The sequence below is a fragment of the Xenopus tropicalis genome, chromosome 1, assembly GCF_000004195.4.
Source record: "Xenopus tropicalis strain Nigerian chromosome 1, UCB_Xtro_10.0, whole genome shotgun sequence".
NCBI lineage: Eukaryota > Metazoa > Chordata > Amphibia > Anura > Pipidae > Xenopus > Xenopus tropicalis.
This window is the reverse complement of record NC_030677.2, coordinates 190,392,848-190,408,244: the sequence shown is the minus strand read 5'-3', so window position 1 is coordinate 190,408,244 and position 15,397 is coordinate 190,392,848. Positions and strand designations below refer to the sequence as shown.

Genomic DNA, 15,397 nt, shown 5'->3' with positions numbered 1-15,397 from the left:
ACACATGGAGCCAGTAGTAGCAGCTACTTGTCACGACTATAACAGACAATGCTGATCATTTACTTCTTGTAGATTGTAAGCTCTTTTGGGCAGGTCCCTCTTCACCTCTTGTATCGGTTATTGGTTGCTTTATATGTTACTCTGTATGTCCAATGTATGAAACCCACTTATTGTACAGCGCTGCGGAATATGTTGGCGATTTATAAATAAATGTTAATAATAATAATAATAATACATGTGTTTTAGCAGAGGCAATTCTCAGTATTGTCTATGTCAGGGTATTTTCTGGGGATTAATAGCCATAATAAGTAACTGTTTCTAAGTAACTCAATGTGTCTTCGTCCTTAACAAGCATAGTGGTGATCTCATTGGGCAACACAAAATCAGCGTGGTGCTATTAGAATAAAATAAATATCTAATTGGTCCCTGCTGGTTGCAGTTGTGATGCTAGCATTTGTAAATAAAGCCCACTGACATGTTGTGATTCATACTGAGTAAGGGAGGCTCCTGAGTGGTAGTGGCAGGGGCGGGCCAAGCCGACCGGGCACCCTAGGCAACCCGGTCGGCCACCTCGCCCCTGCACCTTCCTCATTCGTCCCCCCTTTGGCGCGCATGCGCAGTTGAACGCGGGGGGGCGGGGTTCGCATTGCAATTCGATGGATCATTGCCCCCACCACGTAAGGACAAGGGGTGGGGGCAATGACTAAAGTGAGCGGACTAGGGGTAGGCAGGAGAGGCTGCCTGGCACCCCCCAATCGTTGCACCCTAGGCAGCTGCCTCTTCTGCCTACCCCTAGTTCCGGCCCTGGGTAGGGGGTATGAAGCAGTGAATAAAAGGCCCCTAAAGGCCGCTTAAACTGAGATTTGGGTTAAATAATAAGTTACAATTATTTACTGCCCTGTGTATTACTAGAAGCTAACACTGAGCGCCACTATGCATTAGATATAAGTAAAGACCTTTAGTGAGACTGTGGGCTATACTAAGCCCATTATGAGCATATTTATACTGTTTATTATTCTCTTTCCTGTACTATCAACTACAAACTATAGTTTATAGTGCTGCATGGGATTATTTTACATTACAAAGTGCAGAATGATGAAATCCCCAGCAGAAACTAGAGTGGGATGGTCTCTATTGACATCTGCCCAGCTTCATAAGGGAATTATGTACAGTAAGAAGAACTTGAAGTATGAAAATTTTCACTTCTGCAGAAACACTAAAGCATGTGGAATGAAATCTTTGCATAGTTTAAATTCTTTCAGTAAAACCTCATGGATGAATATCATGGCTAAGTACAGTATACCAAAGAGTTTATCACACAAGAACTGGAACTTAATGAAAGTATCATGTCCTACGAAGAATCCTATGGAGCTTTTGGCCAGGCTGTGACCCATTGGAGGACTACATGTCAACTCCAAAGACTCCAGTTTGAAAGAATGAGTCTGTATTAAAAGCAATATGGAAGTTCTACATGTTCCTGCATATCCCAGGCAAAGCAGGCCTATGGTATTTACGAGAACTGCAGTTACCTCTTCAGCTTTGAGATAAGAAGGCCAATCATATAGACCAATAAATAGTTTGAAGCTGCAGAGACACTGTTGGAAAATACCTGCTGAGTCAATAAAGAATAAGTATTAATGTCTGATGCAAACTCTTGGTTGACTACGGACAATTGCTATTCTGCCCAGCTTCTTAGGTCAATGATGTATAAAGTACGTAATGTATGAATGCTTCACTTTTGCAAAAACACTAAACAATGTGGAATGAACTCTTTGCATAGTTTAAATTCCTTCAGTGAAACCTTATGAACATGAAGTTATCATGTCATACAAAGGAGTCTATGCAGCTCTTGGCCAGGCTGTGACCCACTCGAGGGCTACATCTCAGCTCCAAAGATTCCAGTTTGAAAGGATTTTTTTTGAGTTTGTATTAAAAGCAATATGGAAGTATAGTCCTGCATATCTTCTTAGGGTTGTCCACCCATGCCAATCAGGCATTTCCAGTGCTCTATCAGCTTATTATAGATGATGGCATAAGAGTTATAGTGAGGGACAAGAGTCTGTTTGTGTAAATGGGATGGAAGGAGAGTTATTAATGACTTCTAGCGAGCTAGCCACCTAGTTAGCTCACAGTTAGTTCCATTTCAGTGAATTCAGCTAATGAACCTAAGTCATATTGAAGCAATTTCCCATTCAACAACTGCCAATACTGCCTAATATTAATGTCTATACCTGGAACTGCCAACTGAACAGCTCTAAACATAGAATGTTTCTGGTCTTTATATAGATATCTTTAGAAAGTATACACAGGTATTTAAATCCTACATATTAATCCAACAGCAAAGTTATTCATTTTCTACAAAGAACCAAGCTCTGCGTGTGATTTCTTTCAATACTACAAAGAATTTATTCTGATTAAAAACCAGCCCTCGATGAAATGACTGTGTGTACATTGTGACATTTTTACAACTCCCAAAATGCACTGAACCATAAAAGTTTCGGTTTGTGACCAAATGTGTAATACACTCTTTACATGCTTGAATGCTACCACCCAACATTCTTCGACTGGATCCTGGACAGTGCTGGCCAGACCCTGTTCTACCCAAGCCAAGCCTTGTTCTACACAAGTATTTTCCTGTTTACAAAGTACAAAGCCATTCCAATAATTTGTGATGGGGGTGGAAGAAGTGCTGTAATATCAACTGCTAATGCTTAGCCACTTCCAGCTTCACAATCGGGATTCCTATACAAAATTGAAAGAATAAAACAATATATCCTGCACTGAGAGATGTGGGCAGTAAGTGAATAATCATCTTCATGTCCCAGCTAGATGTAGATCACTTTATATAGTATAGATATAATTGTTATAAATGGCTTGGGTGTGGTCTAAGAGAGTACGGGGGTGAGGAACAATAAAATAACAGGCCCAGGCAAGGTAAATATTGACCCTATCTGTAATCTATGGTGCTACTCTGAGCCCACTGTGAACCAGAAATTACATCTTCCTATAGACAATGAAGTGCAAGGTCTTCTGCTGTATATCCTGCTGCGAGTGACAAGATATCCTATGTGTAGATACTTCTGCTCAAGGATATATCTGAGAATGGATTTAGTGCCGTACTGGGATTCCAAGGGCCCACCAGAAAACGTTAGATCATGGGCACGTTCCAAACTATTTCTCCTCCTGTTCTCAATTGACCTCTTTATTATCTTTATTATCCTTAAAAAGAAAAAAATACACAGGGCTACAGACTGAAAAATGGCAGGGCTGGGGTCTTGAATTCTTGCCTGTGTGGAGCTTGTACTGTAAATTCTCCCTATGTTACTGTGGGTTCCTCCCACTTCCCAGAAACCTTCTTGTATGGTAAAATTGGCATTTAATGTGATTAGAATTTAAAGGAACAGTAACACCACAAATTGAAAGTGTTTTAAAGTAATTCAAATATAATTTACTGTTGCCCTGCACTGGTAAAACTGGGGTGTTTGCTCCAGGAACATTACTACAGTTTATATAAATAAAGGTTACATAGCAGATAACAGATAAGACACCATTGTATTCTACAGAGTTTATCTGTTATCTGCTATACAACCTGTGCCTTTTCTCCTTTTGAATGGCCGCCCCCATGGCTACACACCAGGGTATTTCTATAAATTGTAGTAGTGTTTCTGAAATAAACACACAACTTTTACCAGTGCAGGGCAAAAGTACACTATAGTTTAATTTCTTTGATATATTTTCATTGTTTGGTGTTACTGTTCCTTTAAACTGTAAGCCTCATTGGGGTAGAGAACTGATGTGAATAACCAAGCGTTCTCTGTAAAGCACTGTTCTGGTAGAATATAAACAAAAAGTCATTTTTTAACAAATAAGAACAAAATGAGCTATTTTTTCTTGTGGTCGTGACTTTACCGAAAACGTTGCCTTAGACATCACTCAGGAGGCCAGTGGTCACTAATTGATTCCAAAATGGACTCAGTTCCGGATCACTCATTCATATATATGGCCTTTGATGGAGCCTGAGTTTCATTGATGCTTGTTATGTGCAGGAAGAAATTCTATTCCTCATTCATTCAGCCAGCCGGCGCTTCCATCCTCCTTACTGGATCTCTATTTTGGGAGCATCATCATTTATGGATTAGTTAATGCATTCCTGTGAAGGTTACCCAACTGACAAAAGCACATTTCCTCTCTGGGTATCTGTATTGATTGGAGTTGAATTTCCGTCATGGCTTTCCGTGGATAAAATCCCTTACTATTGTGTGCAGACAATCCAGCTATGCCTTGTGTCAGCAGCCCTGACTTGCTGTTATCTAATCGGTGGCTCACTGGAGCTGCTGTATTTGCTATGTCCACAGTGACGGCGTAACCCTAAAATATTTCTTTTAACACAAAATCACATGGAAAATTAAGTTTTAAGAAACCCTATTTCTCTCTTGCCCTTTGGATCTACTGTATATCCACTATCTGGATAGAAAATCCAAAAATAAGTCTACTTTGAATAAGGAATGCTAGACAAACTAAACAAATCCAGCTCAAAACCTATTTGTCTTCTAATGTATTACTATAGCTATAGAATTAAATCTGTATATGTGTTGAATTTATTCCTGGGTTATGACCGTAAACTCCCTTATAGGTGATAGAGTATTTTAGCCTTTAGAAATCATATATGATGGTAGTGCAGTATGCATTATACTGCTATCTGAGCTACCATTATTGGGGAGTTCTCCTGGTCAAATGCAACCAGGCTAAAAAAGGCTTTGTCTATTTCCTGGTATCTGAGACACCATAACTGGGAAGTTCTTCTGGTCAAGTGCAACCAGTCTGAACAAGGCTTGGGCTACGTCCTTCTATCTGAGCCACCATAACTGGGAAGTTCTTTTGGTTAAGTCCAACCAGGCTAAACAAGGCTTGTGCTATGTCCTGCTAACTGAGCCACCATAACTGGGAAGTTCTTCAGATCAAGTGCAACCAAGCTGAACAAGGCTTGTGCTATGGTCAAGGCCTCATCTCAGATTTGACTTGATATGGTCACCATCATGCAAATTAACTCTTTCCAGTTGTGTTGGGCACATACCTAATGCACACTCAAGGTTGAGCATTGTAAAATAGCACTAATATAATATGTGATATTATGGAACTATAAATGTTTTGAAATTGCACCAACATGACCCTTGGAGGAGGGATAAGCAAACAGCAATTGATATAAGAAGTCTGCAGTAGAATCTGTAGATGTGACACTGATACACTGCAAGCTAGAGCTATAGAAAGAAAGCAGATTGACAGCAGTGGGAGTAAGAAGGCGAGAGCTGCCATTTCGGCATTTCTCCTCATTTATTATAGACCTGTAATTGCTAGGAGAATAGGAGGGTGTTGCAGAGGAAGGAAATTAGTCAAAACTACAGGTTACTTGTTATTGTAACATTAAGAACCAAAAACCCAGGGTTGAAGACTCATAAGACTCATTGAAACTTAGGTATTATAAGAACAAAATGTACCCTACTTACTGGGATACATAAAAAACTATATATATATATATATATATATATAGTAGAAAGAGTGCTGCACACACAGGGACTTGATACAAAAGAAAAAGTGGTTTTATTGAAAAAATTCCAACGTTTCGAGCACAATCTGTGCTCTTCCTCAGGGACAGATTTGTCCCTGAGGAAGAGCACAGATTGTGCTCGAAACATTGGAATTTTTTCAATAAAACCACTTTTTCTTTTGTATCAAGTCCCTGTGTGTGCGGCACTCTTTCTACTATATTTTTGTTTTTTGACCTGCACCAAGGGCATTTGGACTTGTATAGGGTGTGCTCCTCCCTGTATACTATATATATATATATATATATATATATATATATATATATATATATATATATATATATAAACACTATGTGGCGTAGTGTGTATGTAACATCATCAGTGATGTTGCCCATCGCAACCAATCAGATCTTTGCTTTCGTTTTCTCACTTGTAGGGTGATCGTTCAAGTTTAATTGCTAATTGGTCACCGGTGATGTCGGCTTACACACTATAATAAATATGCCCCTAAGTGTGCTGATCCTATACACCAGGCAATAGAAACATTATCCCATAGCAAGTTAGCAACCAATCAGCAGATAGCATTTACTGGTCAGCTGCTTGAATGCACTTGGTTGCATTGGGTTACTAGATGTGGGCAAACTACTATTTTGATAGAAAAAAAAAACAGGCAAACATGCCTTGTGCAATTAAATAAAGCAACACTGTTGTCCTTTTTGGACCCTAACAAGAGGCCCTGGCCTCTACTGGATTTCACTCCATATTGGTCACAGTACCTCTCATCTCCAGTAATAAAAAGGTCTCCACACTGCTGCTCCATCTTTGCTCAGACTGTACCAACTAGCAGGCACCTTACTGGCTAATTATTCTTTAGGTGATGAACAAAGTCCTGAAAGGAACCCTTCTGAGAACTGCTGTACAGCAGGAACTATGAGAACAACACAGGTGATATATACCTCCCCGATACCCAGCAACAGTCACTTTTAAACTAAATATTTTAAAAACCTGTTCAATAAATGTTTTGATTAATTAGATATAGGTAGGGCAGAGTCTAGGAGATTTCTTTGGAACATGGGAAACAAGAATGTGCAAAAACCAATGAGCTGTAGTGAAACATAATAAAGCACGGAGAAGGGGTTGATGATCAGAGAAACCACCACCAAACTGTCTTGCTTTACAGTTCTTCAAACAAAGCTGCGAGGGATGTAAACCCGGAACACCGAAAATAACAGGTTGGGTGGCATTCCAGTAACCTAGTAATTAGAGGAAATACAAATACCAGTCCCCATGGAGCTTGATAAGGGAGGCACTTGAAAGATAAACCCGCATCAAAGCATTCACTTTTATGGATTTAAGGTTTGGAACTTGAAAACACAACACTTCATCATGAAAGGACAGGAGCATCGGTGGCAGTGGTGTCACCTTATGTAGCACTGGAACAAGGGGAAGTTCTGTTATTACTCAACCATCCAGCCATATCGGTGCTGAGTTTAATATAAGGCAGGTAGCAACGGTTGGCCTGGTATATACAAACAAAGGAGTATAAATTCTCATAACCATTGTTTGGGTGGGGGCTGGAAGTTTTCTCAAAACACAATACTCAAGTAGCATCTTATCTGCTATAGATTATAGCAAACCTATGCTAACATAATCTGAGCTACTCAATAGTAATCTAGGGGTACAAGATAACTTTATATCAATGTTTCAGATGCAGCATACTTTATTGATGCATCTGGCGCACCAGGGCACAGGCCTGTGGCCTAAGTACTTCAAAGTCTATTCCATCTGTTTCAAAAGTCTCCTGCAATAAGTACATATAGCAAAAGATTAGAACAGGCCTTTTTGTGCACAATCCTCTTTTGTGCACCTACACATTTGTCATTTAATGAGGGTTGTGTGATGGACGAGAAAATGCCATTCATACAATTAAGACAATTCATTAAACATTTGAACTTTTCTTTATTGCCATAAAGAAGATACTTAAAATATTAAGTCCCCCCCCCCCAAAAAAAACATAAATAATACTTCACTTTGGGCTGTAATAAATAATTGTAATAACTAGGAATGCACTTGTCCAGCCACAAATGTGGGTATTAAACGGAAATAATAATAATAATAACAAAATGGCCATAGTTCACAGTTAGGCAGCTAACAGCTGCATTGATAATTGAGATTCCACACTTTTCGGACATTCTACTTGTCCTTTAAAAAAAGGCTAACGTGTCCATGTGGGAATCTTAATGTTCACAGTACAAGTCCTGCAGAAGAGTGCTCTCAATGGAGCAAAACATAACATCACCCCACTTTGTCGGATTTGGTTGCTAAGGTCCATACGCTTTCCTGTTTCTCTTCCACAATCAAGTTCACACCTTTGAGGAGATTTTCTTTACAAATATCCAACAAAGTAGACTGATTAGAGCCACAGTCTGGTCCCAGCCCAGGAGCACTACGTTGGAAATTCATTTCGTACCACCTCCTGTTTCCAACACACGACATTCTAAGACTTTGTTTCTATCTCAATCTCTCTTGCCGTCTGTTTCTCACAGTGAAGGACATGTCTTCTTTAGATATCCAGGAGCCCTCAGGCAACTTAATTGCATCTTTGCAGCAGCATGTTCAATGCATATTCCATTCTGTTCTTCAGATCACTGGAGCCACCAGATATCAGAAGGGTGTTCAGGCGGAATGTCGTAGACATCCTGTCCTCGTTGATATAGGTTAGCAAGTATTCATCGTTCTGGTTTGCGATTATGATTTTCGTGTGATCGTGATAAAAGTTGACCTGTGATGGAGCAAGAAAGAAAATGAGTTTACAAACATAAAGGTTTTAGCCAATTTACTCTTTGCTAGGTCAAGCTCAGCTCAGGCCACTGACACAACTGAAGGTGTTCTTACCTGAAATGTGCCATCATTGAAGAGCATCATAAGAGCCTTGTCAGATTTAAGCCACTGAAGGAGATACAGCCTAGGCCGGCAAACATCTGTTACACTTGGCAAGTCACCACCCTTTAAAAAGGAAATAAACACAACAGATTAGAATTTATAATATTAATACTTATATAATAATATTAATACTTATAATATAATAATACTTTCATACTTTTCAAAGTTAATACATTTTGGCCAACGTCTTCAACTGGACAGTGCTGAGAAAATGTAGCTTCTAAGCATGGCAACTTTGGCCCACCCAATATTTAGCATGATATCCTTACATAAGTTCTTAGTGCATAAATCAGTCATTATGAAGGCATCTGTCATAGGTGGCTTTCCAACTATTAGTAACTATATATCCACATATATCCTTACAGCCAACATTAATGGCATTTATTGAAGTTCAGCAACATCTGGAAAGTCACAGGCTTTCTTATTGGCTCATGATCACTTCCATGCTAGGTTAGCAGGTGGGGCTTAGCCAATGAGTAATACTGGGAATAGTGAGTAATAGTGAACAATATAGTCGGAATTATTGAATGAATGTGGGCTGCATGGCCAATGTCCCAAAGCAATTGGAGAAGAGTTTTTTCATGAACCTACTTCATCTTCAGTCTACAGGGAGACATCTTGCATACAATGTGCAAGAATACAAACACCAGGGAACACACTGCATCTATTCTCTCCATCCATAACTGAGGATAAGAGTAGAATGATCTCTTAGATCTACAGACTGCTATTTTTACTCAGCAAAAAAGAGCCATGCAAAAATCCCCTTAAGAAAAGTCCTTCAAATAAAATGTCCCTGTAAATGTAGTGCTGCTGGCTGGACTGTACACTTACATCCATCAGATTCTCTTCCATGTAATGGGAGAAGTACTTCAGAACTGTCACTTGACTGATGAACTGTTCAGGGGCCTCAGTGGCAGGAAACACAGAGCATGGTCCAAGCTCGGCATAGTAATGCACAGTTCTGCAAGTGCAAAAGAAAAAAACGGTTAGACAAGCAGCTATAGCCTGAGATCTTCATTTACTGCAGATAAAGAGAATGTAGCAGGCTGAGCTATTGCAGGACTTACTTTTTGTCAGGCAGCAAATTCATGTGTGCTCCGTTGTTGAACAATACGCCAACTGTGTGATCCGACAGCTGGTAACCAAAGCCGTACTTGTTGGAGTAGTCCACCCATTTTGTAACCCAGTGGAAGGAAGTGTCAATCTGTTCCTTAGGGATAGCATCAGCGTCAGGCATGTTTTCTAAACAGCCTCTTAGAACCCGAGCAACAGTATCTGCCACAGTTCCCATCGTGCTATCTTCCAAACCTAAAAAAAAGAACATATATAGTTGAACATCTACAGTATATCCCTGAGATGTGGTGTATCACTAACTAACATTGTGTTGATAGGGAACACAGTGGTTTAATGGGTAGTACTACTGCCTTGTAGTTCCAATCTGAGCATTAACTACTGGGTAATTTTATATTCTCCCTTGTTCTGAGGGTTTCTTCCAAGTACTAGCACCACTGGTGCAGCAGCTGTTGCTGTACTACAACTCCCAACCCCAGGTGTCTGTCTTTCATTATAAGCAAATCTAGTTCCATATCTCCTCATTAATATTTGTACTCTACTAACCCCCATATATACACACATTTTTGCTTATTTAAACAGACCAGACAGTTGCCTGCAATTAGGAAGTTCGTTTACTTACATTCACTACTGCTACTGCAGCTTCCAAGTGTTCCTCTAACAATCATGCGGATGGTATCTCCCATCTGCTGTTTGTCTGCCTTCTCTGCAAGAACATCTAATTTGGAGATGGTTTTGATCTCCTAAAAGGAGGAAGAAAAATGCCATATTAGAGAATTAATGACAAAGGGGGGGTTTCCAAAAATGAAACATTGTATTAAGACATTGCAGTGCTGACAGTTCCCCTTCCCACCCTTTCTATTTACACAGTCAACCAACCTCATCCGTTCTGGGATTGTGCAGCTGATGAGATATGGAGCTTTTCTGTAGGTCCTGTCTCAGCTTGTATATTTCCTCATCTTCCTTTGGCAGTTTATCTGAAAGGAAACAGAGAATTCTTAGGAAATCTTTCGCACGAATGGGATTGGGGGTGAGAATAAAAAACTGAGATCCAAAAATGGCACTCTTTTCATTCTGCTCAACTGAACCATGGAACCAGTACCATTATAGATTGTTTAAAAATTATGGCACTTTATAGTAGCAACCAATCAATACTAAAGCATTAATCAGATCAGTACAGTTAGAATTAAAAAAATAAATATATATATAAATATATATAATTGGTTGCTATGTTTTATTGCACTTCATACATATGTTTGTAAATCTCTTTTTTATATTTGGGAATGTACACACTTATGTTACTGAAGGCTCAAGTTATATACACAATATGGAGAATATTTGAATACTTACTGTGATTATCCAAATACTTTGACTTTTCTTTCTTCCCTCCAAACAGTGCTGCAGCGGCCTTTTTAAAGAAATTCTTAGCTGGACTTGATAAGTGGAAATCAGGAGCCGTGTGGCAGCAGCTAGGTGGCAGTCGCTCTGGTGTGAAACCCTGAGAAGGAGAGAAGACAAGTCAGCCAATGAACAAAAAGACCTTATAAAAGGTAGAGGAGGGATGTTAGAACAAAAAGAGCAACTACACACCTGTGTGAAAAAGTCATGTTGCGTAATTTCATCTAGGTTGGGCCTGTCCTCAGGATTCCTGGATAACATGCTTGCTATGAGATGCTTTGCAGACGTCATCAACGATGAAGGCAGGGAATATCTTGCTTCCCGAATACACCTGTATGTTTCTTTAAGATTTGTGGTTTCAAACGGCGGCCTTCCAAGCAGCATTGTATACCTATACATTACAAAAAAAAATAGAAAATTTCTTAATTTGATGCCCATAGGTTTCAAGCAGCTGGGTATGTATTTTGATCAATTCAAGTGGAGTTATTATGGAAGCAGACATTCTATATTATGTAGAACAAACTTGGGGGGTTTGTGTTTGAGACACATGACCAGTAAACTAGCCTGGTGATTGGCTGCTATGGATTAAAAGCACAGAATAAACTATAGATTACAAATCCTGGTGCAAATTTAGTGACTTTTAACCCTTATTTGTGTTACTGAATAAGCCCCCCCTAAGCGCAGTCTATCATTTATGTCTGAGCTTAATCAGAGTTAAGACTTGTCCCAATGTATAGGATGCATAAGAATTCAATCTGCATGATGAAGCATTGATATCAATACTTACATTACACAACCCAGTGCCCAGATGTCTGATTCACAGCCGTGCCCTTGTTTGTTAAGCACTTCGGGGGAGAGGTAATTTGGCGTGCCACAAATCGTTCTGCCAAGGAAACAAAAAAAAAGTCTTCTTTAAAATCTTGCAAAAGCCAAAAATAAGAAGTTCCCAAACTGTAGGGGTGTCCACTATCTAGACCAGACTAAAGCTTATAAAAGGGCCCCCCGTGTCTATTCCAAAATCTAAAGTGATTGTTACAAATATACATGTGTATATCTATTCCCTTGCGTCATGATAATACGACTTACCTTCTTCTCTGCTCCAGAGGCTCCAGTCTGGCTGCAAGGCCAAAGTCACCCACTTTCAGTTCCATGTTCTCATTAATAAAAAAGTTTCCTAGAGAAACAACAATAATAAAGAATGAATTTAATAATGTATGAAACAGCCCATATAAGTATTGTGCAGAATCAAGCCTGTGGATCTCCCACTGTTTAACTATATTAACCCCTCATATGACAGCTGATTTCATAGTCTGTTCTTTTATAAGGTAATCAAATTGATGTATATCAGTCCACAGCAAATAGTGTATATTGCTGCAATCAGTATAGAGGAAGGATAAGATTGAGATTTAGTACAGCCATTGGAGAACTGAAGCTATATTAAAGGAAGCATGCAAAAAACATTTTCAATTATTTACCTAATTTTAAATCCCGGTGGAGGATCTCTTGCGCATGGAGATATTTCAGACCAGAGACAATTTGCTTGAGGTAGTATCTCACTTCAGGGTCTGTCAACACTTTTCTTGTCTTTAGAATGTGGGCCATGGACTGGAGGGGCAAGAGAATACATGATAAGCACGGGTTCTGTCACAGTGAAGACCCCCCCCAAGGCTCACAACATCTAATAGCAAAGCTGTGCAAAGGGTTAAAAGGCAGCGACGTACCCGTCTACTGCAGTACTCCAGTAATATGTAGATGTTCTCTTTGTCTTCAAAATAGTGATAGAACTGTACGACGTGCCGGTGATTCAGGGTTCTGTGCAATTCGATCTCTTTATCAATCTACAAATTCAAAGAAATATGATTTAATATATTTGCTCCACTCGTGCAGCTGGAACCATAAAAGCCTGCTCTTGGTGCTTTTTTCCACTAGAATATCTACCTTTTCCCTTTGGTGAGGCTTGGACACTCTGCTGTGCGGGATGATTTTAGCAGCATATATTTTGTTTGTTGTCAAATCTGTCATTTCATAGCATTTCGCAAATCCACCCTGGAAAAGAAGCCAGAAACCCAAAATCTTAATTAAAAAGGAAGGTGTCGCTCTCACAAGCATTATTACTGGCTGCCAATTAATGAGGCTGCTTAACAGAGGATTATTTCCTTAAAGATTCCCATACTAATGATGCCACACACCTTCATCATAAATACTCCGGTAGCGCAAAGGGTGGTATTTAATGCCAATAAAGAGCAGGGAGCACCTTGAAATGCTTGGGCTTAATTCTAAACCATTATATTAACATATATATACATACAAACATGAGCAGATTTATTAGACACCAGACATTTCATGTCATTATTCCATAAACATTTGAACTGTGGGACTTTCTTTAAACCCCAAAACAATAAATATTGACCTGTTGCTCTGCCAAACCAGAATACAACTTTAAATATAAAATAGTTAATTTGTGGTTCCTCCAGTGCGAAACTGACATTGGGGATGCAATAAATGCCTACAGTGACATATTGACATCTCAAGCACAGAGATTGCCATGGATGTGAGCACTTCTTTAATCACAATATGGGGAATCAGAAAACTGAGGGCAAACAGATGGGGTTTCACTGCCTTGTGCCAGACAATATAACACAATGCATATTTTGCTTTATGACAGACGTTGGCATTCAGAAGAAATGGGTTACTTTCCATAGGGGTCACAGAGGAATTGCTGTTTTAGCTCACTATCAGACAAAGGGGATGCACAAGTGACAGGGATACTGCTCATATTCACACAATGGGAATTTAGAAGATGTGGGTACAATGCCCTGAATCCCTGGAGATACAGAAGGGGCTAATGTCTGGCATAGAGTATAGGTGGGAATACTGCCCTGAACCCAAACCAGAAATAAAGAAGACACTGACAATACACAACATTGGAGAAAATGGTTTATATCAGATGCACAATAAGCATAATACTTGTTTTCAGACACTTGGGGTGCTCAAGAGGTGGGGTGCTGCCATATATCAGACAATAGGGCTGCAGAAGGGGTGGGATACTGACTCATACCAGACAATGGGGGTCCAAGAGAGACTGGGGTGCTGCCTTATGCCAGACAATAGGGATGAATTTGAGGACGGTACTGACTTATACCAGACAATGGGGGTCCAAGAGAGACTGGGGTGCTGCCATATATCAGACAATAGGGATGAATTTGAGGACGGTACTGACTTATACCAGACAATGGGGGTTCAAGAGGGACTGGGGTGCTGCCATATGCCAGACAATAGGGATGAATTTGAGGATGGTACTGACTGACCAGACAGTGGGGGTCCAGGAAAGATTGGGGTGTTGTTTTATATGCCAGACAATAGGGACACTTTCTTATTCCAAACAATAGGGGTGCAGGAGAGGTTGGGTGCTGCCATTTGCCAGACAATAGGGGTGCAGAAGGTGTGCCAGTTTCATATACCAGACAATGGGGTTGCACAAGAGGTTGGGGTGCTGCCATATGCCAGACAATAGGGATGCAGAAGAGGTGAGATTTTGGGATGGCAGATTCTGTGGGTGCAGGATTGGCACCGGGGTATCCCCAACAAGAGCCCAAGTGATGCCCAATGGAGATCCAACACTGGCACTTCTCTCTCAGACACAACATGGCACATAGAAGCACACAAAGGCTTCATTTCTGACAGGGAGCAGTAATGCACAGGAATTCCTCTCTGGGCCAATCATTCTCCGGGTATCAATAAGGCAAAAGCCTCCTCCAGCCGCATTAGTGCCAAGTGTACCCATGCTACACAGGGTGCCTGATCAATTACCTTGCCAAGCACTTTGCCCCTGCAGTAGCGCCTCCCTGTGCCAGGGTCGGTTATAATCCTGGAGACCTCAGTGGCAGAGCAGGTGTGATGAATGGGCTCCCCATCGGCCGGTACCTTCCACCTCCTGTTGCTGTCACACACCCTGCCCAGCGCCTGTTCGCACATCTTGCCCCCGCTGCTTGGTTGATAAGCGATATTCCTCAGTAATTCCATAACCCCTCAAACAACCTACTCCTGCCGCTGCGGGACTCCGCTCTGCTCGGCTCTCAGGCAGGCATCCCCTTTTTATCACTTGTGGCACGCCCCCTGTGTGACGCCGCTGCTAAAGAGACTCGCCCTCTCCCGGTCATTGTCTGGGCATATCCCCCGGAGCGTCGATACTGCTGCTCAGCGCCTGGATACCCGTGTCGCTCATTTACCGTCCCTTTTAGTTCATTGGAATTTCTGTAGCGCCAACATATTCTGCAGTGCAGTTTAACAGCAACATTATGGATTCAAGGCAGCTTTACATGAGGGCAGGAATATACCATTTAGTGAATGAAAAAACCTGTAGGGTTTCAAACACATTGACTTAGTGCTGAGAGTTGTAGTTGTTAGTTTTCAACTCTGACATTTAAAGGCTGACATGTCAA

At 40.6% G+C, this 15,397-nt stretch overlaps 1 protein-coding gene across 1 annotated transcript; it reads right to left on the bottom strand.

Annotated features, from left to right (window-relative positions):
• Positions 1–7,482: 7,482 nt before the first annotated feature.
• plk2 (polo-like kinase 2) lies at positions 7,483–15,015 on the bottom strand. The gene is given in 14 exon segments (NM_001103075.1): positions 7,483–8,325; positions 8,439–8,549; positions 9,318–9,447; positions 9,554–9,794; positions 10,180–10,300; positions 10,437–10,534; positions 10,908–11,055; positions 11,148–11,346; positions 11,743–11,838; positions 12,042–12,129; positions 12,431–12,560; positions 12,677–12,793; positions 12,894–13,001; positions 14,766–15,015. Coding segments are annotated over 14 exon segments (1,992 nt in total). The 5' UTR covers positions 14,979–15,015; the 3' UTR covers positions 7,483–8,133.
• Between the last annotated feature and the right edge of the window lie 382 nt (positions 15,016–15,397).